Below are 27,205 nucleotides of genomic sequence, written 5' to 3' on the forward strand. Positions count from 1 at the left end.
CAAAGTTAAAAGGAATAGTTACATTGTGAACAAAAACCTGAAAAAAAGTTGATCTATGAAAAATGAGTCACAGACTTGGGTATATGTGACTATCGTAAATAGAATAGTACTCCTCTTAAAAAAAAAAAAAGCTTCTAATTTAATGAAAGAATAATATAAATAATGTACCCAACTGGGATCATCATGTACTTCAATCTTGTTTGTAATTCAAATATATAAAAAATAAAAAATTTTTAAAAAGAATACTTATAGGAATGCAATGTTGGAAAAGCATTCAGAAAACAATAACTAAATAAATAAATAAATGGTGTAAGTAAATGGTGAGTTTAATAAAGCCATTCTGATAGGCTAAAATTGTTAAAATTTCAATAGACAATTGCTAAAAAAAGTCCATTTTAAAAGTTTATAGACTTTAAATACAAGAGAAATATCAAAATTTAAAAACCAACAGGAAGTTCCATCTTATCCACACAGCATAAATTTTTAAGAGGATTTTTATAAAAAGGCAATGTGATGATAGAAAATTATTACTTATGTCATGCAGTTCAAAATCTCCCTTCCAGCATTAGGTCTCTAACAGCAATCTTCTAAAATCCCAGGACGGTTGCGTCTCCATCAATATAATCCCATTAAGCAGTCCAACAAGACTTTGCTGTGATCTAGCATAAGCGAGGTCTAAATCTGTACATGAATGAAAATATTACTTAAAACAGGACAAGGAAAATGCATGTGTATGCATATATACATGTACAAATTACAAAACTAATAAACATTTTTAACATAAAATATGAACATAAGCATATATCCACCCTTCTTCTGATGGAACACTAAAACCACATCTTTGAGTTGGGATCCTCTGTGAGGATTTTGAGCCATCCTGACTTACAGAAACAGTAAATACAATGCAATCTCCACAGCTTTCACTTTCGTTTCAATTAAAATGGAATGAAAGGTATAAGATGCAGGCAAAATAAACAGCACTTAAAATTCATTTATATGTAAAATTCATTTAAACTTTTTTCTCATCTCACTTGCACATAATTTATTTCAACCAAGTTATCCTTGTTCAGACTTTCCTAATACTAGATAAGTTTATTTGCTGTCATAGTCATAGTTCATCACCTCATATAATATCATGTCACAGAATTATAATGAGAATAATTATTATTCATGGGATGGTGGACAGGAAGAAGTGTTTGATCCACAATATGCACAAAATGTAAGAGGTAGAAGCAGGCTGCATACGTAACTGGAGGGAAGAAGCCACTCCCATTGCTCGGTGTCCTGCGGGAATCACTCAACACTACTTACAGTTGTGTCTATGGAGCAGATGCTAATTCACTAGATGTAATAAATGGAAGAGTGGCTAAAGAAGCAGCATCGATTGGAAAGTGAGAGGAAGGACTGCAAAGTTTCTATAAAGTGACTTTTTGCTGACTGCTTGGTTTAGAGTCACACACATCACATTACAGAGGCCTTTTCTCAGCAGGGACACTGTTTTGGTAAGCAGCACTCTAAGGCTTTCCTGACCCAGCTTGCAAGTTGCCACCCCTCTGCCAAGCCGTTCCCAGAATAGTCCTAAAACCCTGCTTTAGAGAAACATCAAAATTACAGTAAGCAAACTAAAGGTAAGCCATGTAACAATATACAGAAAACTCATGGCAAGTTGAAGCTGTCTGCCAGGCAATGGATTCCTCTGAAGCTCCATTGGAATCCATAAGTCAGAAAAAAAGAAGTTTCTATACAATCGAAGTGGAGCACTCCCCTACCTCTCCAACTCCCCTCCCTCATAAAAGAAAAAAAAAAACAAAAAGATACCAGGGACTATAGCAAAAATCTGCATAGTTTACAACTGAGACTATTTTCTGGGATCATATATACAGGCATGTACTATCCAATGACATTCCAGTCAACAAAACACACATGCCACAGTCGTCTCTAAGATACTACAGGAAGGACAGAAATAAACCATGACTAATTCCTGTAGAAAACATATAGAGCTGCCCATTTCTAAACTGATTACAAAACAAGACACTGACTATAAAACACTGTATTAAAGTATTTTAAACAAGCATAATTTTCCACAAAACAGAATTAAAGGCTGCATATTCTTTCCGTGCCATTCTGAGTCTTGGAGGAGAGTCCTATGTGTCCTAGGCAGATACTCGACCATTCTTTCATTTCATTTGCATAGCTGAATCTCTGATACCTGCTTCCGCACTCCAGGTCACCAGGATTCTAGGCTACACCACCCAAACTGGTCTATACTTTCTTATTTATTTATTTTTTGGGGGGGTTGGGAGGGTTGGACTTTTATTTAAACATAGACATTTTAATTAAAAATTTAATTTCAATAATTATTACATCTAAATAGCTAACCACTTAGATAAAAAATAAATTTGCATTTTGTCAACTAAATATAATATTGTAGTGATATGTTATTTATGATTTATTAAAGCTTTCCTGAAGATTCAGGAAGCAAAGTCAACCACAAGCCATAGAGGCCAGGCACACACACACACCTTTAATCCCAGCAGCCAAAAGCTAGGAGGTGGTGGTACACACCTTTAATCCAAAAACTCTTGATTAAGAGACAGATGTATCTCTCTGAGTTCAAGGCCATCCAGGAATACATGAGATTGAATCAGTCTAAAAGAGGAACAGTTCACAACCCTTTAATCCCAGCACTAGAGGGATATAGAAAAGACAGAAGCAGGCTCTTCAGTATTTAGTAGGAGCCACTGCTCTCCAGCCCTGCTGAGAACAGAAATGCCCCAGCCCTGTTAGAGGTAAGAGCTCTCTCGTGGCCTCTGCTGTGCTTCCCTGATCTTCAGCTTGAACCCCAGTATCTGTTTCTGGGTCTTTTATTTATCATGTTAAATAATCATTAATTTATGACTTAGCCAATGTACAATATTTTGTTGCAGAATTTTAATGTCTGACTATATGGTACCTATGAAGTTTCAGAATAAAATTAGAATAAAAAGCATTCTTTAATTACACCAATGAAAACACATGGAAAGTTATGTTGCTTTGTTTTTTTTTTTTTTATCCCTGAAAATAGGTAAAGATGTAATATTTTCAAGTCAAATTCTTGCTGCATGACAAAGCACACAGCAGAGAAATTGTAAATGATCAGCATGTGGTTGGAGGTTAACTCCACAGAACTGGATGAGTTGGCTGCTAACTCAGTTTATCAACTGGTTAAGTACGAAGTCATATACACAGCTGAATTCCTTTAAAACAAATCTCATCTTCATTAACAAAACCACCAAGAACAACATTTTATTTGGTTTTCAAATTTAAAATGGAGCATAATTTGTGAGCTGATTAACATCTATTATTTTTCTTTCAAGTTAGCAAAAATCTAGACACTAGAAGACTTATAATAAGATTTTCTAATAATCTTGGTCTTGAAAAAGAGCTAAACAGGAAAAATGCAACTTCCTGTTCAACTAGTCTGAGGGGGGATTAAAAAATGAAAAGATTTATTAAAAAGGCAAACAAAACAGAATCTGCTCTGTTGGGGAAGAGTATGATTAGGTAATTGTTTGAAGGCTGTACTTTGATCCACATTATCATCAACACAAAAACTCTGTGCTTTAGACTGGTGCTCACTTACTACCCACACACTCACTGAAGTAAATACTCTTCTCAGTGCATGACTGGCTCATAAATTTGTCTCTCCTCTGATTTCCAAAGGCTGTGCTTCTGCATTGCAGATGTCACCCTGGAACCAAGCCCAAATAAGGCCATTTGGCTGTTGCTGTTTGCCTGTGTTTGTCTATCTGTTGCATTTTGTTCTTTTGAGAGAGCCTCACTGAGGAATCCGGACAAGCCACCAACTTTCCATGGTGTGTGGGCTAGAATCACAGATGTACATGACAACACCCAGCATCAGAGAATAACAGGTTTGCACTACCGTGCCCAGTTTCAGAATAACGGCTGCCTGTTAAAGGCAAAGCTCTTCAGTGACATTTCACACATGACCCTGAGATGAGACCCTGTAAAGACAGGCATAAAAGAGAATTCATCCTCTCCCTTTGACTAAAAATTAATTGGCTTGATATTTTAATATCCCTAGACCCTGTTTAATGGTGACGGATTTGAATCCTAGTTTCATTTGCATCATTACCCTACCATACAGTTACATAAAAGGAGGCTCCTTGTCTAAATCTGATGATCTTCATCACCTTCACCCTCCAATAAATTCTGGCTCAGCAACAGTCCTGTGGGCAAATGCTATCTCCAGGATAGGGAACACATTAAAATTACATGATACAGTTTGGGGGTGGGGAAGCAGGGTAAAAAAAATCAATTTAGCAGAAAAGGAGAGACAGACTTCTTTACAGTAAAATAAGACTATCATGGAGCAACTTGGTTCGGCCAGTGAAGGTGCCTGCAGCCAAGCCTGAAAACCTGAGTTAGGTTCCTGGAACTCACATGAGGGAAGAAAAGAATGGATTCCTGCTCCTTGTCCTCTGACAGTCATATGAACACTGCCGTGTCCAACACAGGCACACATGCACATACACAAATAAACATAAACTGTGTTTTTTAAAACAGGGACCACATCATTTTAATTTCACCTTGCAGAACTCTTTAATACATTGTATTTTTAATAGTCACTGAACATAAATATATTACTTAAAAAATTTAAATCTAATTAATCTAACTACCACTGGTAGTTATAATAAGTCAACAATTAATAAATTATAGCAAGAGAATGTACATTTCATAGTTTCTTACATATATATTGATGTTTATAAAAAAGTATTCTGTTCATAAATATGGCAGAGAATAAAATACCAGTGTCATTTTAGTTGATATTCTTACATTACTTTTGGGAGTGGGAGTGTTATATAAAGATTTAGCTTGAAGGCCAGTAAGATGGTACAGTAGGTAAGGGAGCTTGCAGTCAATCCTTTGGACTCAAGTTCAATCCCAGGACCCATATGGTAGAAAGAGAGAATCGACTACTACAAGATACCTTCAGAAGCATGCTATGGCACACAAAACCAACACACATACAAAATACATAAATGGGGAGAAAAAAATCATTTAACTTGAATATTCTCAATCAGTAGAACTCTCAATGAATATTCACAGTACAATAAAAGGAAATAAAAGGAAACAATAAAATTAAATGCTGGGGGAAGTATAAATTAAATGGTAATAAGAGATCTAGTACTTAATATGGCTATTGAGAATTTGAAATGAAGTTAATTAATGCTGAGAAACTAAATTTTACATTAATTTCATTTTCATTAATTTCATTATTTTATTAAATTTAGTATTTAAAGCTGCTATTCAAGTCAATCACTAAGAAAATTTAAATTAAGTTGGAAGAATTCTGGGTCTGTGCATCTACTCTCAAACTGACAATTTTGTTAAAGCAAAATGTGTGCTAAGTATTTCTCATGAAAAGGCAGGATATGTGATCAAATTTGCTGGAACCAGATTTCAGAGACATGGTATATAGGAGAATAAAAGTTTCCGTTAGTGAGTTTTAAAACCAATATATGGTAATTGCATAATACCTCTATATATCGGGCTAAATAAAATATAAAAACTCATTAAAGTGTTCTTGTACTTCACATTACTACTGAAATTCTTGAATAATGTAAGGGGAATCAATTTTATTTCTCTTGAACCTTAGATAAAACCTAAAACTTCTGCTAAATTCTATTTTTTTTTCAAGACAAAGTCTCACTACATAACCCTTATCTAGGACTCACGATGTAACCCATAATTGACCTCAAACTCATAAAGAACTGCCTCCTAAATGCTGGAGTTAAAGGCATGCTGTAGGGAGTGAATCAAGTCTTGAGCTAGTGAAGTCCAATTGACTGTCTACTGTTTGAAGTGAGACCATCATGTGGAGAATGAAAGCCTCAGGCCTTCTCCTTACCGGTAAGGCTCAGAGGAATTGGCGAAGACTTCCTCAGGTCTCAGTGTGAGGTCTGGCAATGAAGACAAGTGTAGGTGCTTACCAACAACAAGCCAATGTGTGCAAAGCCTAGCAACTGCGGCTTCGTCCTCCTGTACGACTACAGCCTGAGACTGCTACCCCACAGAGACCAATGACTCAAACTTAACCAAGCCCTGCCCTTGTGTAGTACAGAACAAACAGGCTGACGTTCCAGTTGCTGCTGTATGTGACAGCACTCCATCAGGGTGTGCATAATGCAACTTCTACACCTGTATGCATACCTTCTATACCTGGATGCATAATGCATACAGTCTATACCTTGTTGAAAAGGGTGTAGACTTGTTGAAGGTAGTGTGTCCCTGTGGGGGCAGAATTTGAGGTCTCTTTTGCTTAAACTTCACTCAGTGTCACAGTCCACTTCCTGTTGCCTTCTGATCAAGATTTAGCCAGCACTATGTCTGCCTACAAGCTACCATGTGCCCAGACAATGAACTGAACCTCTGAACTGTATACAAGCCACCACGGTTAAATGTTTTCCTTTATAAAAGTTGCCCCTGGCAGTGGGACCAGGATCCATCCCTGGTGCATGAGATTGATGGGGGATGTTCTTCTATATATGTTTCTCTTGTTGGTTGATGAATAAAACAGCGATTGGCCAGTAGCCAGGCAGGGAGTATAGACAGGGTTACCAGATGAGGAGAATGCTGGGAAGAACGAGGCCAGGAATGAGATGCCGTGCTGTTGAAGGAGTAACATGCAGGATTTTGGGTAAGACACAGACTCATGTCAATAAGAAGCCTGAGCCATCAGCCAAACATTTTATACTTAATATAAGTCTTTGTATGTTTGCAGCTAATCAGCTGAAGGACCAGCATGGAAAGAAACTCCAGCTGCATGAGCTGGCTTTTTGGAACCTTGATACAGGGGGCAGAGTGGCCTGGTCCTGAGTCAACTTAATGTGCCAGGCTTTGTAGACTCCCCATGAGAGGCCTTATTTGAGGAATGGATGGAGGGTTAGTTGGGGAGGTGGGGAGTGGGAAGAGGGGAGGGAGGAAAAACTATGCTTTGTATATAAAACGAATTAAAATTTTTGAAAATTTTTTTAAAAAGTTGCCATAGACATGGTGTCTCTTCACAGCAATAGAAACCCTAACTAAGTCATGACCTATGGTGGTTTGAGTGAGAAACAGGCTCACATATTTGAACACTTGGGTAGCCAGTTAGTGGTTCTGTTTGAGGAAGTTAAGGATGGAGGAAGTACATCCCAGGGGGCAGGTTTTGAAGGTTCATAGCCTCACCCCACTTCTAATTCACTCTCTCTCTCTCTCTCTCTCTCTCTCTCTCTCTCTCTCTCTCTCTCTCTCTTCCCCTCCCTCCCTCCTCCCTCCCTCCTCTCTCTCTCTCTCTCTCTCTCTCTCTCTCTCTCTCTCTCTCTCTGCTTTCTGCCTGTGCTTGAAGATGCAATCTCTCACCCTCCTCCTCTAGACAGCTGCTGTCAGACCTCCCCTACAAATCTGGAATCTCCATCTGGAACTGTAAGCAAAATAAACTCTTTATTTGGCAAGTCATTTTTTATCATGGTGTTTTGCCACAGCAATGAAAAGTAACTAATATCCTAGCATAATAACTGTGGCCTAAAACATTTTCATCATTCCAGACACTACCCTCCTGCCCTCATGTACTGACATGAATAACAATAATATGTTTTCTATCCCTATGCATTTGGTATTTCCAGAATGTCTAAAAAATGTTTCAGTCTGACAATATCAAACCTTAAGTATTATACCCCTCTATGATACTAAAGATTATGATCACTTTCATGTTTCTTTTGCTGATATCAAAGACTATTTGACAATGTCTGTTTTATTCAGTTATTTCACTTTTAATACATTGCTTTCTTCCTTATTATATTATGGATTTGCTTATCCTCTAAGCATAAAGCTTAGCTTGCTGTCTTATAGTTTTTCTCTAGGTGCTTCCAACCACTAGACTACAAGTTAAGCCTCATTTCTTGACATTGAATTTTTTTTGTACTCTTAACTCTGTGTAATGTAGGTAATAGTGCAAATGTCAAAAGAATGGTAAGATGAAGACGACAAAGTAAAACAACATTTGAGTGATGGGTGCCCCTATCTAGTAGAGTGGCTGTCCTCTTTCACTGAAGACTCAACAGCAGTACAAGGCTACAAACAACTAGGAAATGTGATCTGGCTCATCACCTGCAAAGGCTTGTGAGACTATCTATGCCAAGATTTTCAGTAATGTTGTTCCTCCTTTTGGTCAGAGCATGGCAGCAATGCTGGGTAAATTTCTGGTACTCTTTCTAAGACGAATATTTTCCCACGTGCTGTTATTTCTTGTGCCTGGTATTCTAGAAAGTAAAGATTCATGGATGCATGTATCACATGATAGCAGAAGCAACTAGACCACATGAAGTGAAATATTTACTGAATTCCATGATACCAGCTGACAAGTCAGATAACTGTTGGAATCATTAATACTAATTAAACATGGAAATTAAGTCAGCATAACAGAAAAATAAAATATTAATATCTTCAATGTTTTCAAAATACTCACTGAAGTCTCCAGTAAGAAAAACTGCTTCTGCTCCTGGGGCCCATTCTTTGCAGTATATGCTACCGTCGGCACATCTGTGGATGCCAAATGACTCATAGCCTCTGGAAAACTTATCGATACCACCTTCATTCTCTCCAATGTCACTCAAAACTTGGATAAACTTCTTATACCTTTGCAAAAGTACAACAAAAAAGAAGTTAGAAATTTTTGTCTTCCCCCAAAAAGAAAATAACATAGTCAAATCACCAAGAAAATAAAATTACTCTACAGCAAAGTTTCACCAAATTTTCCTGCAAAGGGCAGAGAGGCTTAGGCAGCCATCTGGTCTCTTTGTCACAGCTACTCAACCATGTCTCTGAAGCAAGAAAGGGGCCACAAGTAATACGTTAATGAGTGGCTTAGTTGTTTCTAATAACTGTATATTTACAAAACCAGGGGGTGGCAAGTCAGATGTGATCAGTGGGCTTTAGTTTGTCTAGTATTGCTCTAAATCATCGGATCATGGAAAGAACACTTACCATCTCACATCACAAAAGCCAGTAAGCCTAGAAAGAAACTAAAGATTCCCAAGCAGAGAGAAGCACAGCAAGCATATTGCTGCTCCTGGCCCTCCTCCAGTTCCCCAGGATTCCGGAATCATCAATGGTATATTTAAAAATATGTAAATAAATACAACAACAAAAATCCTAATTATTTTATTAATAAACCCCAATGTCTGTAGCAAACTTGGAGGAACAGACTAGTAAACTAAAGTATTAAGCTGTGAAGCAGTTTATCATGTCTTAGTCAGGGTTAGTGTTGTTGTGATGATACAGCATGAAGAAAGCAACTTGGGGAGAAAAGTTGCTTTGGCTTCCAAGTCACTTTTCATCATTGGAGGAAGTCAGGCAGGAACTCAACAGAAGCAGGAACCTGGAGGCAGAAGACGATGCAAAGGTCATGAAGGAGTGCTGCTTACTGGCTTGCTTCATGTAGCTTGTCCAAGACTCAAACTCATGAGCCCAGGAAGGCCAGACCTACAATGGGCTGAGTCCTTCCCACATCAATCACTATTAAGGTGTCCTATAGGTTTGCCTACAGCTCGTATTATAAAGGAATTTAATCCTTCATCTCTGATGACTCCAGTTTATGTCTAGCCAGCATACAGATCTTTCACACAAAAAGTAAGAATGCCAGGACTGCAACATGAAACTCTCTACAGCATCTCCTGGAAATCTAGTGGGGGGGGGAGGATGAAGCTGCCAGAAAGATGCTATGAATCTAGATGGAAATACACAGGGAATATATAAAATCTGGGAAGCTAACTAATTAAAAAAATGGAACTTAGTTAAACAGACATGAATATAGATAGATAGATAGATAGATAGATAGATAGATAGATAGATAGATTTCACGATATACAGTAAGTGAACTTAAAAATGAGACCAACAAATGTAAACTACAATACTATATAACAAATAACAAAGTGAGGAATTAAATGTAACTGAAGAACTAAAGAAAGAAACAGACAGATAGATGGCTCAGTGAGTAATAGCGCTTGCTACACAACCAACTGACCTGAGCTTGATCCTTGGAACCTACTTGATAAAAGGAAAGAATCAACTCCTATGAAATGTTTTAAGTCCACACACACACACACACACACACACACACACACTCTCTCTCTCTCTCTCTCTCTCTCTCTCTCTCTCTCTCTCTCTCTCTGTAAATGTAAAATGGGAAAGAAAAAGATGAAAACAAGATGTCATTAGGAAATAACTGATGAATTAAAATAACTAAAATTACAAACAATTACATAATTAACAAGTAATTATTAATCAGAGGTACAAAATGAACAAAATATTGAATAGACTGAAAAATAAGCATCCAAAATAGAGAGAAAATAAACCAGAAAGGGATAGCTGGTGACTCTGAAAAACAACAAGATAAAGTAGATTTAGAAGGTATATTTTCTTAAATAATTAAATCCATGTATGAAAAAACAGCATTCCATATGTTACACTTTGAGTATGAAATGTTCCCCATGGATCATCTGTTTAAGCCTTGGTCCTCAGTTGGCAGTGCCATTCTGAGGACTTTTAGGAGGTGGACCATAGCTAGAGGAAGGGAATCACTGTGATGGTGGTTGGGGAGGGTCCTTTGGAGCTACACCTTGTACCAGGCCTTGGCTTCCTGACAACCATGAAATGACAGCTCCTCCATCACACAGTCTTACTACTGTGGTATTCTCTGCCTATCTCCAGCTCAAAACAATGGAGCCAGACACAGGGCTACTGCAATTGCTCCTGGTGACCCATCAGAACCAGAACATAAGATCCCAGTGCTGAGGACTCTAATTACAAGAAATGTAGAAGTCTAGCGGGAAAGGAGCTAGAAGCATCCTCTCTGCTGGCCATGTCTCATAGGTGCTAATCAGGCTGATGATGAGAAAAGTCAGCAACAGCCATATTCTCCTGCAGACTCTGTATGCTAATGACCAACCTGCCAGGCAGGATGAGCCCGCTGGTGCAAAAGTGGTAACAAACTATTTTCTCATTGGATTTCAGGCCTGCTCTGCAGGCAGGATTTCACACCTGGTGCTGGGAGTTAACAGTTACTGAAGTCAGTTTGTCTAAGTAACTTATGTTTATGCCCAGAGGTCAGTACTGCTGTGGGCTTAGGTTCAAGAAGCTTCTTCCATCTATCGCAGTGGGCAGTAATTACTTCAGGGACTCATAACTGATCAAAGTGCTGAGAGTAAGTGGTTGTTGAATGTCAGCCCTAAATTGGACATCTAAAACACCACCTCTCTTCACATCTCCTCCCCCACTCACCACCTGCCAAGGCTCAGGGACCATCACAAGAGAAGGAGTGGAGAGAATGTAAAAGCCAGAGGAAGGGATATAGTGCTGTGGAATTCTTCACTCACAGCTTGGTAGGGCTTTTAGACTCATGAACTCATAGCAGCTGTGATTATGTGCACAGGGCTGGATCATGATTGGACCTATCAACGTTCTGTCATAGAAGGGGGAGGGCTTTATGGGAGGCTGAAAATTGGTAAACAATTAAAGATTACTTAGAGAAGAGGAGCATATAACATCTCACTCTTTTCTTGGTATCTATAAGTAGTAATGGTTGCAAGGTTAAGTTACCCAGGCTCCTAGAAGTAATCCTTCATCTGTAATACTAGAAGAAGCTAAGCCTCACTAAAATCACTGGGTAAGGGAAAAATACAGAAAGAGAGAGAGAAGAGTTAAGGGCTGTGCACTGTGGCTAAACCACAAGAAACTCTAGAACAAGAATTGCCATTACAAAATAGGGCCTTGACTGAGAGAGAAAAAATAAAATATGGTGAAAGGGGATAGAACTGTATAGGATAAAGTCACTCACCACTGAGAAAATTTCATTACAGTTTTTATGCTTTCTAATTTCATGAATAGGCTTAGATGAACATTTGCAAAATAACATATAATTAGGTAAAGAAAGTTACATATGAATCTCAACAATGTATTTAATTTTAATTTTGGTCTTTCAAATAAATAAAATTAGTAACATTAAATGTATCATATTCATTTCACTCATGTTTTATAGAATTTTCCCTGCATCCTCCTACTAATAGACAAGCATATAAAACTAACAAGAATGTTATCCATTTGAAGCATTAATAATTTTAAAGAGCGGAAAACCGGCTTTCTGAGGATTGTATTTTCCCTTTGCAAGCTTTCTTTACTTGGTCCTCCTTACTTTGCTCTCTTTTTCTTTTATAAAATGTGAGTAGTACTTCAAGAAATTAGTTTTCTATAATTCTTATGATTTTATATTAAATCTGCTAGATATTCTTATATAATACTCATAGGAATTTCACTAGGTATGCAAAACTGTTTATAAATTGTATGGAACTGAAACCATGTGAAATAGAACTTTGGAACAAATCTGGGTTTCTGAAATAGTCACAGGCTGAGATCAAATATAGAAACTAATGAATGATAGGCCAGCATTGCAAGTTAGCAGGCATATCTAGTAACACACTGCAACTGTAAGCCTGTCATGAAAATGTCATCCTTAACACCACAATCCTTTCTAATAAGATCAAAATTATAAGTATTTAAAAAAAATAGTCACATAAAATGAAAATAAATAAAGCCAAGAAGGTCCAAATCTGAACCTCCTTTTCCAGTCCCTACTAAAGGCCCAGCAAGTACGGACAGGACACAGTTGGGGTGGCAAAGGGGATTCTTAAAGTGCTTTGTTGAGATACAAAGGAATAATCTGTCATCCATTATTAAAAAAATTCAAAACTGTTTTATTCAAGTAACTCCCTTTTTAGAAATGTATTCTTTAAACACATTCCAGAAGAAGTAAAAGCATCTATGTACTGTTCATATGAAAACTATGAGAAACAATCACTCTAGTTTGCAATAGGAAACTAGGTGAATAGACTCACAAAATATTCAAACAGCAAATGGCAAGAGGGCCTCTAGGGAGAAAGGGGAACAAAATCTGGGCTAATGTACCAGGGAATCCCAGATTCACTGCAGTCCTTATCCAGACACCCAAGCTGGCTTCTCCGTAAAGTTGTGCAGGTGCACGATGCACCAGGCACTGAACACATCTAAGAATCACCACATGATAAAAGAATGCTACTGGGGTTGGCCCCAGGATGTTGGAAGCAACAAGAAAAGAGAAGTTACGCAGAGCCAGACAGCACAGGCCCCACTGCTGGCCATGACCCCTAACTCACAGCTGCACCTGCAGCTCTGTTGTCTAGCATGTTTTACCCAATCAGGTACTTTACTCAGATTAGAAAAAATAAAATTCAGACTTTCCTAGCAACTTAAACAGTGGCAATATTTTGAAAATACTTAAAATAATGACCTAGGTTATAAATCTGACAGAATACTAAAATAGTTTAAAATATGTGACAAGTTTCTTCGTGTTTTAAAAATAGCCTCCACATACTAGTCAGATCCACTTCTTTGGGTGTATTTTATTTCATTGGGACCCTTTTTTAGGGTCAATTCTGTTTTAAGGAAATTATAATTCAGAGCCATTGCCATTAAGTAATAATCATACAATAAAGTGAGTAAACAATATGAAACAACAAAGTCAGGATTGAGGGCAAAAAAATACAATTATCCAATAAAGGCATAAATTCCCAGAGGTTAAATAAATATAATAATTCTATTGTCAATCTACACAATGCATTAAAAACACATCCTTAGATTTAAGGTTTGTTTTTAAACATTCTTATAAAATTTGCGAAAATCATGTTCCAGTGCTCCATTTGGTAAAGTTTCAATGGGAACAGGATTATAGCACTCTATTACTTTCACTAAATATCTTGACTTCCCTTCAAGGTCAGCCCTGTAGCTTCTAATACAAGAATACACATTCCACTTTGAAATCACTGTGGCTGGAAAAAAGAAAATGCCTGCGGGTACAGAAGCTCATCATGCCTATGCCCTCTCGGGCTACAGTCATCTCTCCTAATATTTTTCTATGAATTTATAGGATACTTAAAAAGTAGGTCAAATTTTGGTAACCAAAACTATAATATGATGTTAATATTGGATCAAGCATTTGGAAGAGACATGAAAAATTGTTGTAAATACTATCAGATGCAACCTACATAAATTAACCTTCTTTTTATAAAACATAGAGGCACATAAACAAAAACATTATTCGAGGTCAGGAAAACAAAACCAATAGGGATGTATCATTATTGGCCAAAAGAGGCGACTTGAGTAAAATCTCAAACTAAAATCACCTGTCTGTAAGAAGACAGGGCCTATGTTTTACTCCTAAGGGTATTCATCTTACAATTAGGAGTAACAGCACTAGAGAGATAACAACAGCTTCAACTCTAGAAATAAACAGTCTAGGTTTATTTTTTAGCCTCTGTATGTGACCTTGAATAAGCCACTTTAGCTCTTTTCTCTTTCCTCCCTGCCCCCGTCAATGCAGAGAAACCTCACAGGTGAGGATCAATGAAGGCACAGTGGGATTCTTCCCACGGTAGCCAGCAAGTACTCAGTAGGTACTGGCTGTAGATTTTCTTCAAGTGGAAATGACAGGACATCACTATTCCTTTCAATGCATCAATTTCCTTTGATTTATAACACTTGTTTAAACTTTAATGTACATGTTAATTAGGGAGCATTTGTGTTTTCCTCCCAAATTCCAAAGGTCTCTGAGACATGTACTCAGTATTCCATACTGACTGTAATATACAGGTTTAGGGAAATCTGAGTTTAAAAGGATGACTGAATTAATTAAATCAATGCAAAGACTACCTTAAGCAATTAAAAGGAGATAGGAACATGACGGGGGAAATGGAGTGGTTATAATATTTGTTATCCCAGAAGATGACCTATACTAGATCCTCTGTGAGTAGTGAAACTCATTGTAAGACTGGGTTGTGAATTCCACAGTTGTGTAGTAGAAAATGGTCCATAGCTTACCAAAAAATGTTTCTGATGTATAACCCTTTCACAAGTAATTAAGAGTGAGATAAAAAAAAAAAAAGAAAAAAATACAAGCAACCCTTGGGAGAAATTCCTTCCTAGGTAGCTCAGACTATGAGATTTTATTCTGTTTCTTGCTTCCTAGAGGAAATTAACTATCCAAGCAAGAAGCACAAGAAGGTAGAGGCTCAGAGAGGAATTCTAATAGGTAAAGGGAAGACACTGGAGAGAAAGGCAGGGAAGTCTGCACTCTAGGAAGACAAAAGAGCATTGAGTCAGTCATTACGTCAATGCAGGTGTGGTGCTGGCTTTATGAAAATGGCCTACATAGGCTCATACTTGAATACTTGGACCCCAGTTGGTAGAATTGTTTGGGGAGTATTAAGAGGTGTGGTCTTGGAGGAGATGTTTCTTGCCAACAGGCTTTGGGGCTTCTAGGCCTCTGTCTGGAATTTCCCAGAGGTGTCTCGGCCTTCTACTTGCTCCAGCTGCCTGGCACCTGCACTCTCTGCTCTGCCATTATGGTCCCTAACCCTTTGAAACTGTAAGCCCCAAAATAACTCTCTGTTCTGTAATTTGCCTTGGTCATGGTGTCTCCTCACTGAAACACAAAAATAACTAACACAGATGTTTAGCAGAAATGTTTTTTCTACAGTGAAAATATCCACAATACACAGAAGTATCCACATCATAGAATGCCAAATGATGGTTAGGCAATTAAGACTTCAAAATGAGTATTTTATGTCCCTCAATCAAAGCAAATGTTTAACAACAACAAATAAACAAAACCCTAATACTTCAGCTCCACCACGGTTGAGTTACAAGGATACGCCACCACAACTAGCAGAGAAATGTATTAAAGGTAATAATTAGAAGGGTGGTTTTTGCTAGTATGGATCTAGCAATTAATGAGGTCTTTATTAAACAGAAAATATTAAGCACAAGAATTCTTCTGTTGTACAAAACTGATCACTGAAAATAATTTAAACTTTGACATCATAGTCAGCTTTATGTTACTACAACAAAATACCTGAGGCAACTAAGTTTATAAAGAGAAACAGTCTAGAGTATTAATTGGCATCTCTGTATCACACCCCACAAACGCAGGGAGCAGCACAAAGCAGCAGGTGAAAAACAGTAAAAGACACATGATGGAGAGCAGCACCCAAAATACTGTCTTCTGCCTATGACATCACTGCTGCAATCATGAGAGAGGAGGGGGAATAAATATGATCCTAAAACAATATTTACCTGTATAAATTATCAAAAAAAAACTTTTAAGTAAACTAAAAGCAAGCATTTTTCTGTAAAGGGAAAGGGTATTTAGCTCACAACTTCGAAGTTTCAAGTCTAAGGTTAAACGGCCCTGTTGGCTCATCCTCTGGCATACTGTGGTGGAGCACATGGACAAACTGGGTACATCTCAAACTGTGGGAGATAAAAGAGTCCCCCAATTGTAAGGGCATGTCCATGAGGACTTAAGTGCTACTCACAAGGACAAGGCTGCACATTCTGTCTGTCCATACTACCTTTACAAGGGCACTCAATATCCAAACTGTACCAATGTGCTTTCTTACTTATAAACATTATTCCTTATTTGCAAAGGCCACTAATCAAGATAAGTGCATGAATTTTTTTAAACATTCCCTTTGAATTTCTGGAACTTTTCCAATCTTGATCCACTTTACAATACAGTGTCAGTGAGCATCTCCTCTATGTCCAGCCCTGCACCTCTGCAGATTCCCCTCTGTAGGGAGAAATCCTGATTAGAGGTAGTGCTGACCACGCCCCCTTGGGTGTGGTCAGAGCTAAGTAACAAGGGTTTAAGAAAAAGAAAAGCACTCAAGTGGCTCTCTTTCACCTGCTTGAGCTGATTAGGAAGCATTTCTGGGCCCTTCCTGCTCAGGTGCAAAACTGGTCACTGGCTCCCTTGGGTGAATACTTTTTCCCCAATAAACTACCATTTATCAACCTATTTCTGACTCCACTTTGTAAACATCTTTACCCCTTTGTTAATAATAAATCTGTAGTAGTTCCTATGTTCATTCTCAAAAGAGAAATGAGATTTTTAAAGGCAAGCACAAAGTCAGGTGTGACGGTACACACCTTTAATCCCAGCACTCAGGAGGCAGAGTCAGGCAGGTCTTTGAGTTGGAGGCTAGCCTGGTCTACAGACCAAGTTCCAGGAAACCCCAGCCTATGTAGAGAATCCCTGTCTCAAAAGATAAAACTAAAAAATTTTAAAAATATAGAGCAAAGAATGCCAAATCACAAAAAGTTGCAACTACTCTACCAGATTAATTTTGGCATTACAAAATCTAAACATTAATTCAATTACAAGTCAATGTTATACTCCAAAATGTAACTTTTAACAATTCTTATTCAGGGGCAGTAAGATGGACAGCTCAGTGAATGAGGGTGCTCACTGGAACGACCTGGGCTCTGAGTTTGATATCAGTATCCCACAGGGTGGCAGAAGAGAACTGACTTACAAACTCGACCTCTGACCTCCACATGTTCTGTGCTATGGCACTCACTGCATACTCCTGTGGCAGTGGACTTTTAAGATCTCCTCCCCCACCCCCTACAAACACACACACACACACACACACACACACACACACACACACACACACAAATAAGATGCATAAAAATCATGAGAAGACAACAAAGTTAACTTCTCGATTTCTGCTATTATGAAACCAATGCTATTTAAATAACAATTGTTTCTTAGTTAGCATGCAGTCATACCTAATTTTAAAACTGGTCTCTACAATAACAGAGCAAAATGATGCTCATACCAAAATTATTCAAAATTTTCATGAGTAAGGAAAAGGTCTTCCATTGACAATTGCTGTCCTTTAAAAAGTAGAGTTGTTCTTCCCTCCAGTCCTGTCCTGTCAATAAACTAGAGCTGCTGTTTGTTAACCACTCTTTCCTAATTCTGGCACCAAGCCCCACAGGAGCAAAGGCTAGAGACCACTGCTGCGACCCTTTCAGATCTAAAATCACCCCTTGGCGTGAAATATTCATAAATTCACAATTACTCAATTCGGTCCACTTGATGATATGACTTAAAAAGCCATATAGAACTCATTTCTTTTCATTGTAAAATAGTTTTTGCCAGAATCCTCCTTTTTTGACTGGAAATGCTAAATGTTGAAGAAACACAGGGAAACACCTACTATATAGCCATTAGTGTAAACTTATTTTGACTTCTTAACAGATTAATTAATTATAATAAATTAACAAAATGTAGCTAGAAATTAATTTTAATCACTGTGCCTTGTCTTGTGGTTGTGAGCAAATTAATAATGTATTGCCCTTGCAGTTTACTAAGGTATGATTAATGGTTAATATTAAAATTCTTGGGGGCTTCTGGCAAAGTGAAGACAGGATTGCCTAACTAGGAAGAAAAACTCCTCTGGCTGCAATAAATCAGAATTACTGAAGGTAAGCCCTGTGAGATGGCCCATCTGGTCAGTCCTGGAAGCCCCAGGAATTGTCACAAGCAGAAGCCGCCAGCCGCTTTCCCGGGCCCTCTTTCGAGTCACGCTCCTGTTCACGTCCCTGCTACATGCTCCGCTGATTACCACGGAAAAGGGCAGAGCTGTAACTGTTCGCCTGACCTTTCAGTTTGTTTTCTCTTGTGTAATCTGAAACAGGAGCTAACACAGTCTTCGGCTACTGATTTCTACAAAGCATTCTGACTTCATGTTTCAACAGTCTGGGCTCAAAACGGCAGAGCGCTCGCCTGTGTTCATGTTTCCTTGCTCTGAAACCCCAAGGGAACACCAGCTGTATGCACTAGAGACAAGCGCTCTGGGTCCTCTACTCAGCAGCCCCCAGTCTGCGATGCCCCTAGAGCGCGTTGCCGTCTAACTTGGTGAGAAATAATTCCAAGTTCCCATAACCTTGCTAGTCTTGGTTTTATGGTGACTTTAGAAGGACAAGAGACAGGTTTAAACAATCATGTGTGTTTCTTTTCTGTCTCTGGATAGAAATACTTCATTACTCAATCACTGTCGAAAAACTTACACTCTTTTTAAGAGGTCAAAACCAGTATTCATTCCCAGTGCACGACTGGACTTTGGGAGCCCATTCCCCCATGGAGGGCTACTCTCTCAGCCTAAATACAAGGGGGAGGGCCTAAGCCCTGCCCCAAATGATGTGACAGAGGAGAGTGGAATTGGGGGGCCGGGTGTTTGTGGAGGGGATTGGGAGGATGGGAAGGAGAGGGAACTGAGATTGATGTGTAAAATAAGATTGTTTCTAATTTAAATAAAAAATTTAAAAACAAAGGAAGTCAAAAGACACATACCCTAGACCCAACACCAGCTATGTGACCTTGAGGAAAATAAACATGGATGTTTGATTTCCTCTTCCTTGAAATTGAAATGCTGCAGCACACAGGTCTACAAACACATAAGCCCCACTCCAAGCTTCTTTAACTCTTACTTGACTTAGTTGTATACTGCATTGACCCAAGCAAGAAAGTAAAGGGGAAAAAAATGCATCCCAGCTGAAAATTATTCCAGATACCTGGACTATAACACACACACACAAAACCCACAATTCCATAAGCTCTGTTTTTTTGTTTTGTTTTGTTTTGTTTTGTTTTTACAATGCAGCATATAAGGCATCTAGAGAATGTAAAAGGAATAGTAAATAAAACAAAAATATTCTATCAACAGAAAAAAGAAGCACCACAGTCTTTTATGGACTGGCACTAGCTGGAGAACTCACTGCATTCCAGGTATTGTTATGAGAGTCACATACGTCAATTTATTAAGCTCCCAATGTGTCAGGAAAAGGAAGGGATTGCTATCATTCACACTGCACAAAGGAAGGTAAGTGGTTGTAGCCAAGGTCATGAACCTAGTAGGTTGGCGGAGCTAGAATTAAATATGGGATTTTTGTATCCAGTATATCTGTATTTTATAATATAAAGTTTTACAGTTTAGATTTTCTAACTGACTTAAACTTCTGAAACAAAATATTTATTATTGTTTAAATATTTCAATAAGTTGAATGTTTGAATTAAAAATCTGCTATAAGAAGGATATATATGACCAAAAATAAAGTCATCATGAAACGTGTGAAAAGCATGAATATGTTCTATTAACTATGGTTTAAAAAAAGTCACAAATTATGGTTGCCACATTGTGGTGATATCTTGCTTGTCCAAATAAAGCCTGTCTGAGGGTCATAAAATGGAGCTTGCCACTAACTAGCTAACCATAGAGGTCTCAAGGTCTGTGCAGAGAGTAAGATAGCTAGGTGGAAACAGAATATAAGCAGAGACAAACAGGAACTCGATCTCTTGTCTGCTGAGACATGAAGGAAGTAAGGTGTAGCTATGGCTTGCTCCTTCTCTCTGATCTCTTAGCATTTCCCTCTATATCTGGCTCCCTCTACAAATGTCACCCAAACATTTGGCATGAATGTCCATGTAAAACATGACAAAAGCTTTAAAAAAGTTTCTGAACACAGAGAAATGGAGCTGCAGTGGGCTTCTAGTCTCACAATCTCATGTAGGACATGGTGCTGAGACACTGTGGTATTTGGGCTTGAAAACAGCATAGTAGATACACAGAGGCCACACTGTATGGCTGACCTAGCTTTTACTCATACAGACAACAAAGGTTTATGGGCAGTGTGCTACAAGCTGTTTGATGGCAGCTTAGACCTGAGAGGAGGTGGTGAGCACAGCTCCCAGAGTTGAAGGTAAATGTACCCCCACCAAGTTGGAAAGGCTAACTGGTTGGATCCAGCAGCCAAAACCTCTGCTTTAATCCTAGCCATGCTATTTAGCAGATTAAAGACTCGTGGTCAGAAAACAATAGAGAGATACAGTAAAAACTGATTCAGATAAAGAAAAACATCTAAAGGGTTTACAGTGTGTTTAAAAATATGTGTACCTTGGGAGAGGAAAGAAAAAGTATAGAGAAAGTCCCTAAAAAAAGAAATAGAGTAGCTGGGTATGGTGGCGCTCACCTTTGGGCCCAGCACTCCGGAGGCAGAGGCAGGTGGATCTCTGTGATTTCAAGGCCAGCCTGGTCTACAAAGTGAGTTCAAGTAATCCCCAAAAATGCCCAGAGAAACCCTGCCTTAAAAAATAAAAAGAAATACAGTAATAAGATTCAAGACCAGCCTGGTCTACAAGAGCTAGTTCCAGGACAGCCTCCAAAGCCACAGAGAAACCCTGTCTCAAAAAACCAAAAAAAAAAAAAAAAAAAAAAAAAAAAAAAAAAGAAAAGAAAAAAAAAAGAAAGAAAAGCCACATAAAGATGGGAAATACACAGAAAGTCTGGATACTGCATGTTATTATGTTGTCTTTAAATTGTTTTAGTGCTGAGGATGGAGCAACAGCTGCTAAAGGACATTTGATTATAAATGCCCCTGGATTAATGCAACCTATATATTTTAAAAATGCCTTGACTTCAAAATTTAAGTCTAAAGACATGTTACTTTGAAAAAGAGATTCTGCTTTTGTTTCCACAGAAGATGAAAAGCTGTAGATTCCATCCAGACTAATATGGTTTGACCAAACAAGACCCCCTGAAGCAATGACCCAGGTGATCCAACATCCAAAACAGCTGGCACAATGCAGCCTCAGACTACTATAGCCAGGATTTGGCCAGGGATCTGGATTTCCTCGAGATCTCCATGGAACTGACAGCACCCCCAACACCAAGAAGCAGTTTGGAGAGAACTATGCCCACATTCCCAAATATTGTTTATAATTGTCTGTTTTCATTTAAACAAGGTTGGTTATAAGTGGTTAATGATCACAGTCAATCTCTTTCTAAAAAGAAAAAGAAAAGGGGAATATGATATAGAAATGAACACTTTGCATTGGTATGGATTTTGGTTTATTGATATAAATTTAAGGTCAATTTTGTCATTTGTATATGTCTACTCTTGTTTAAGTATTGCGTTTCTACAGCTCTTTTAAAGTGCAATGTATAATTTAATACAGATTATATATAGTCATCTGTTAAAAGTCAAAACTACAGTTACATTAGTTCTGTTTTCTAGATATACAGAGATATATTTCAAATGGATACATATTCTTCAAAACCTTTCAAAGATCTACAGAATATGGCATTTAAAATGCTTTATTAGGGTTTTTCAAGACAATGAGAAAAACTGCTCCTAGAAACACCAATTACATCAAAGAGAAAGATGGGCATCAAAGAAACTCGCTATGGAGTTTGCCTTCAACAAGGCAGGGATAGCCATTTGGGCAAGAAACTGCTCTTACCTGGACTGCTTGACAGCATGCTGTCTAAACTGGACAAGCAGGTTACAAAGAAAAGTAACTGCTGAACTTGCCAAGGATGGTCTTTCAAGGTTCCTGATTCACAGAAAAGTCTGCCAGGCACTTTGGGCCTATAGACTGAAGAGGGATGCCCTAATATTACAGAGGAACTTTGGGTGACAGTCCAGGTAGGGAGATGTCTCTGTCAATTCTAGAGCTTATATATTATCCTTCTGGGTTCTTAGATGGACTTGAAGACAGTTATGGTTTTCCTTAGTTATGATAAAAGATAAGATACATATAAAACTTTAGACTTACAAAGATAGGATAGATAATAGAATATTTTCTTTAAATTTTGCCAAATGTTAGTGTACTCAATTTTCTTAACTATGGTTACTGTTTTGTTATATCTAATTTTACTATGTTAAAGTTAAAACCTTAATTTTATTTAGACAAAAAAGAGGAGATGATGGGGATGTCATTCTGTATGCTGTGAATGGATGTTTATGTTACCGGTTGATGAATAAAGCTGTTTCAGTCAATGGACAGGCAGGATATACCCAGGCAAGAAGTATAGGCAGGGCTACCAGACTAGGAGAATGCTGGGAAGTGGAAGACAGAGAGTGAGTTGCAAGAGCGACACCAGGTAGCTTCTGAGGAAGAAAGAGGTCCATGCATCACTAGTAAGTGGTGATACACAGATACACAAAAATGGGTTAATAAGAAAGAGCTACCCAATAAGAAGCCTGAGCCGTTGGCCAAACTGTTCATAATTAATATCAGCCTCTCTATGTTTATTTGGGATTAAACCGCTGCAAGGACAGAAACTTCCACCCACACCACACTGGCAATAAAGTTGCCTATGAACTTTATATTGGGAGGGTATGCTATAATAAGCCTGAATTAGTCTGGGGGGGCACTGTGGTCTTTTTTTTTTTTTTCAACAGTTTGATATATAGCTTCAGCATTGTTTTGACAGTCAACAAAACCCTAATTGTTCAAAAGATGAAAAACCAACAAACACTTTCTTCACTTAAGATCAAAAAGTCAATGCATACTTAACTAATAATCATACTCAAAAAATTAAGAAGCTATATCCAAGTAACTTGGGTTTGAGCTTTGGGGTTTTTTGTTTGTTGTTTTTGTTGTTTTCAATATTAAAAATCGTATAAGGTTATCAATTTCCAGTTTGATAACAGCAGAGACACACCCTATTATTATAATACACATCAAAAATACCAAAGAGATACATTTTGATACAGATATACTGATATCCAAGAGGGAAAACACATCTTTTAGACCAAACAATATGAATGGTGAATTAAATTCCACAGGCTGTTTGTTGTGTGTCTAGATATGGTTACACACTAACAAACAGCAAAGTTATCTAAAGACTTTATGACACAACATAACTAGAGGCAATAGTATGTTTTCTTTACTTTTATCTCTAGTTCCCATTTTTCTAATATAAGCATGCAAAACTAGAAGCATGAAATAAATTAGAAAAAGATCTTTATTATTTTTAAATTATTTTTTAAATTTTTAAAACATAAAAACAAAGCATATTTCCTAATGCCTACTTTAACAAAAAGCTGTTCAAAGAACTGTGATAAACTAGTCCTTTCTAGCTTAAGAGTACTAATTAAACTTACAAAGGATGCCGGTTCAGTTCTCAGCACCCACAGGAAAGCTCATAACCTCACATAATTCAAGTTCCAGAAGATTCAATGCCCTTTCCCGGCATCCAAGAGTTTATTATGTATACACATGGTGCTCATACATCCACTCAGACACAAACTCACAAAAAGTCCTAACTGTAGGACCCACTAGCATTCATCACACCAATGAAATAATCCTGTTCAAACTCAAAGCTGATTGATTCTGCCCTGGTTCACTTCCCCAAAGCCTTCCAATCATTCCTTTTACTCAAAAGAATTCTTAGTCTCCAAGGCATGAACACACATGTGTACACATACCACCTAGGTGTGTGTATATATACCTAATTTCAAACATGCAGAATCTACTCAAAACTCAAATCAAATCTACTCCTTGAATATTGTAGACACCAGGAGTAAAATATCCCTTCAACTTAAAACATTACTTCATTAATAAGAACATTATTCCTGTCCTCAGCTAGTTAGAGTCTGGGAGTGGTCCCTTGTTGCTTTTATTTCTCTTACATCATCATTTCCTCAAGAATATATAACATGTTGTAAAATGCCATGGATTTCCTGAGCAATTCTCAATATGTGAACTCCATTTCACCCCAGACATGCAGTCTCAACGCTGAAGAAAAAAACTATACAAAAAAAAAAAAAAAAAAAAAAAACCTTAAAGAAGGCTGCAATAGCAACAGAATAACTGAAAAGAACATTTTTTCCTTAAACAAACAAACAAACAGTGAAGGGTATCTTAAATTACTTCACTGTCTGTTGCACATAAAACCCCAGTGATAGATCTATTTTATTACTGTTTGCTTCAGTGCCTATTTCCCTTCTCTTTTGTGACTTCAGCTATATTGTGGAAAACACCCTTACAAACAGTAAATACTGAGAGCCGAGGCTGTGCTCACTCTCTTCCGAGACTGGTGGCCACCAGAGCACACTAGCTGGCTCTGCGCCCTCAAGAGTAACATTATTTCTACATAAACCTTGGGGGGCGGGGAGGCAGCTGTGCAATCCTGCATCTGCAGCCACTCACCCAACCGCTCACCTCTTTACCACATGCTAGGCAAAGCATTTCTCATCCAGCTCACAAGTCCTCAAAGCTGGAGCTCTACCCCCTCACTTGCTTGTTTTCCTTTTTTTGTGCTGTTGTTTGTATTTCTAGTCCTTGGGAAACGCTGGGCTTCCAACTCCCTCCCTTTAACTTGTTACCAGAGTCAACCCCTAAGTAATAATTGTTTCCATCAAGAACTGGGCAGCTTAGCAACTGCAGGGAAAAGCTTGTTTGACATTTTTCTCCACCAGAATCCATCCCAAGTTTCTGCACTGGTTCAGTGAGCACGGCTGTAATTGAGAGATGCCTGAATGCAACAAAAGATTTATCCTACAAGAAATATAAATGTATGCCCTTAAAATATGTTATATGGGGCATTTCAAGAAAAAAATGGACTTAAAAGCACATTAAATAGTATTTACCACCATTTCCTTATTAATTTTCTAAACAGGAAAGAGGAAAACGCTTTGCATTCCTACTACATTGCATTCATTAACATACTCTACCCCAATTATTTCCCACAGCTCACTGGTATCAAGATGGATCTTAAAATTAAATTACTTTGACAGTCCCCTACCATCTAAAATCCTTGTCATCACAAAGGAGAACCATGAATTTCATCAGAATAACAAAAATAAATAAATTAAATAAATAAAATTTTAAAAAATCCCCAAACTAATCCAAAATTTCCTTGTTTGGCTTCCACAGTCTCTGCAACAGTTGCAACTCTGGAGCCATTATACCATCAGGCAGCAAACACTTATTTAATGACTTCATCATACCTAACATACATAACAATGTGGAGTTTACACCGAAAGCAAACATTAAGTTTCCCAAAAGAAAGCTGTGAGCCTAAGCTCTGGGGTAAAATGAGTGTGTCTTCATGAGCAAATGATGGGAAGCCAAATGCTGACACTAACGCTAGACAAGTGTCACATAAATCCTCTGGTGCAAGGCTCAGCCTTCAAAACTGTCCTCCAATGTACTTACTCCCTCTGCATTTGACCCAACAGGAATGTTAGCCAAAATCATAACATGTGGGATGCTTGCCAAAATTCATACTACTGGGCCCAATTTCTGGCGACATACATTTCTTTTATGGACCTCAAACAAGTTTAAATGTTTATGGCTGCTTATATTTCTTCTTACTGGATGTTACTTAAACTTAATGTTGATGTTATCAACATGATGTTTATCTTCTATTTATTTCTTTCCCTTCTTTTTATTTATTTATTTAGGTCCTTTTCAGGAAATACAATGAATCACATAAAAAAAAAAATTACATCTCATGTCCTAGGTTTGGTAAAATTTAGGTATGTTTATTTCTAATACAGTCATATTTCTCCTTCCAGGATTCTATCCTCTAGAGTTTTTGCTTTTCTTTGGTGGTAGGGGGGTGTGTGCGTGTGCGTGTGCGTGTGCGTGTGCGTGCGTGCGTGCGTGCGTGCGTGCGTGCGTGCGTGCGTGTGTGTGTGTTGTTGTGGCTCATTTTCTTGCTTGCTTTAGTAAAAGTGACCTCAGGACACTCTGAGATGCATTCAGATTATATATGAAAATGTCCTCTCTCTAGACTAAGCCTTTGGTTTCTTTTCAAGGAGATGTTTCCATCAGAACAAGCAGAATCAGAGACTACTCAAAGGGTTACACATAGAAGAGCTATATAAGGAAGGTGCTAGGCAACACTGGGACACACTACACAAGCTGTGTCCCCAGCCTGTACCAACAAAGGGATTATTCCAAATGTCACAGGGATCAATGCTCGTGGCTGAAGATGCTTACTTGGCTGGGAGTACCGAAACGGTCCTGCCCGTCTAGACTCTGTGGTAATGAAGCAGGAAGAAGTCAGTTATAGCTGTGACAGGGAGGGCTGCTAATTTTAATTTCTTCCCGAAGGCAGAAATATGGCCATGGTGACATTTAATCAAACTAAGGAAATTAATGGTTAGAATGCTTGATTTCTTTAACTAAAATACAAGCATGCTTATTGCCTAGGCAAAATTTCCTAATAGAAGTTTTACAAATAGCATGCACTCTCTCCCTTGATACAATGCATGCCATGCCACCCTTAAAAGAAGGCCAAGGTCTAAATCATTTGAGAACAAACCCAACAGTCACAGATGACTGATCTACCACAGAGGGATCCTTCCTCATCAGATGAATGCTGGAGGAGCTGTAAGCCAACAGATGGTAGTGACTTACCAAGTGACAAACTACTTAAATAGTGTCAATGCAGACTTGCTAAAATTAAATGCTTCATTTAAATATTTACAT

At 38.1% G+C, this 27,205-nt stretch overlaps 1 protein-coding gene across 1 annotated transcript in view; it reads right to left on the reverse strand.

Moving 5' to 3' along the window:
- Positions 1 to 27,205, reverse strand: part of Gbe1 (1,4-alpha-glucan branching enzyme 1) — a 225,698-nt gene that overhangs the window by 174,654 nt on the left and 23,839 nt on the right. Inside the window, exon 2 of the mRNA XM_027412419.2 lies at positions 8,510 to 8,679. Within this exon, the coding sequence (XP_027268220.1) occupies positions 8,510 to 8,679 (170 nt within the window). The remainder of the gene's footprint in view (positions 1 to 8,509; positions 8,680 to 27,205) is intronic.

Source organism: Cricetulus griseus, chromosome 4 (assembly GCF_003668045.3).
Source record: "Cricetulus griseus strain 17A/GY chromosome 4, alternate assembly CriGri-PICRH-1.0, whole genome shotgun sequence".
NCBI classification, from domain to species: domain Eukaryota; kingdom Metazoa; phylum Chordata; class Mammalia; order Rodentia; family Cricetidae; genus Cricetulus; species Cricetulus griseus.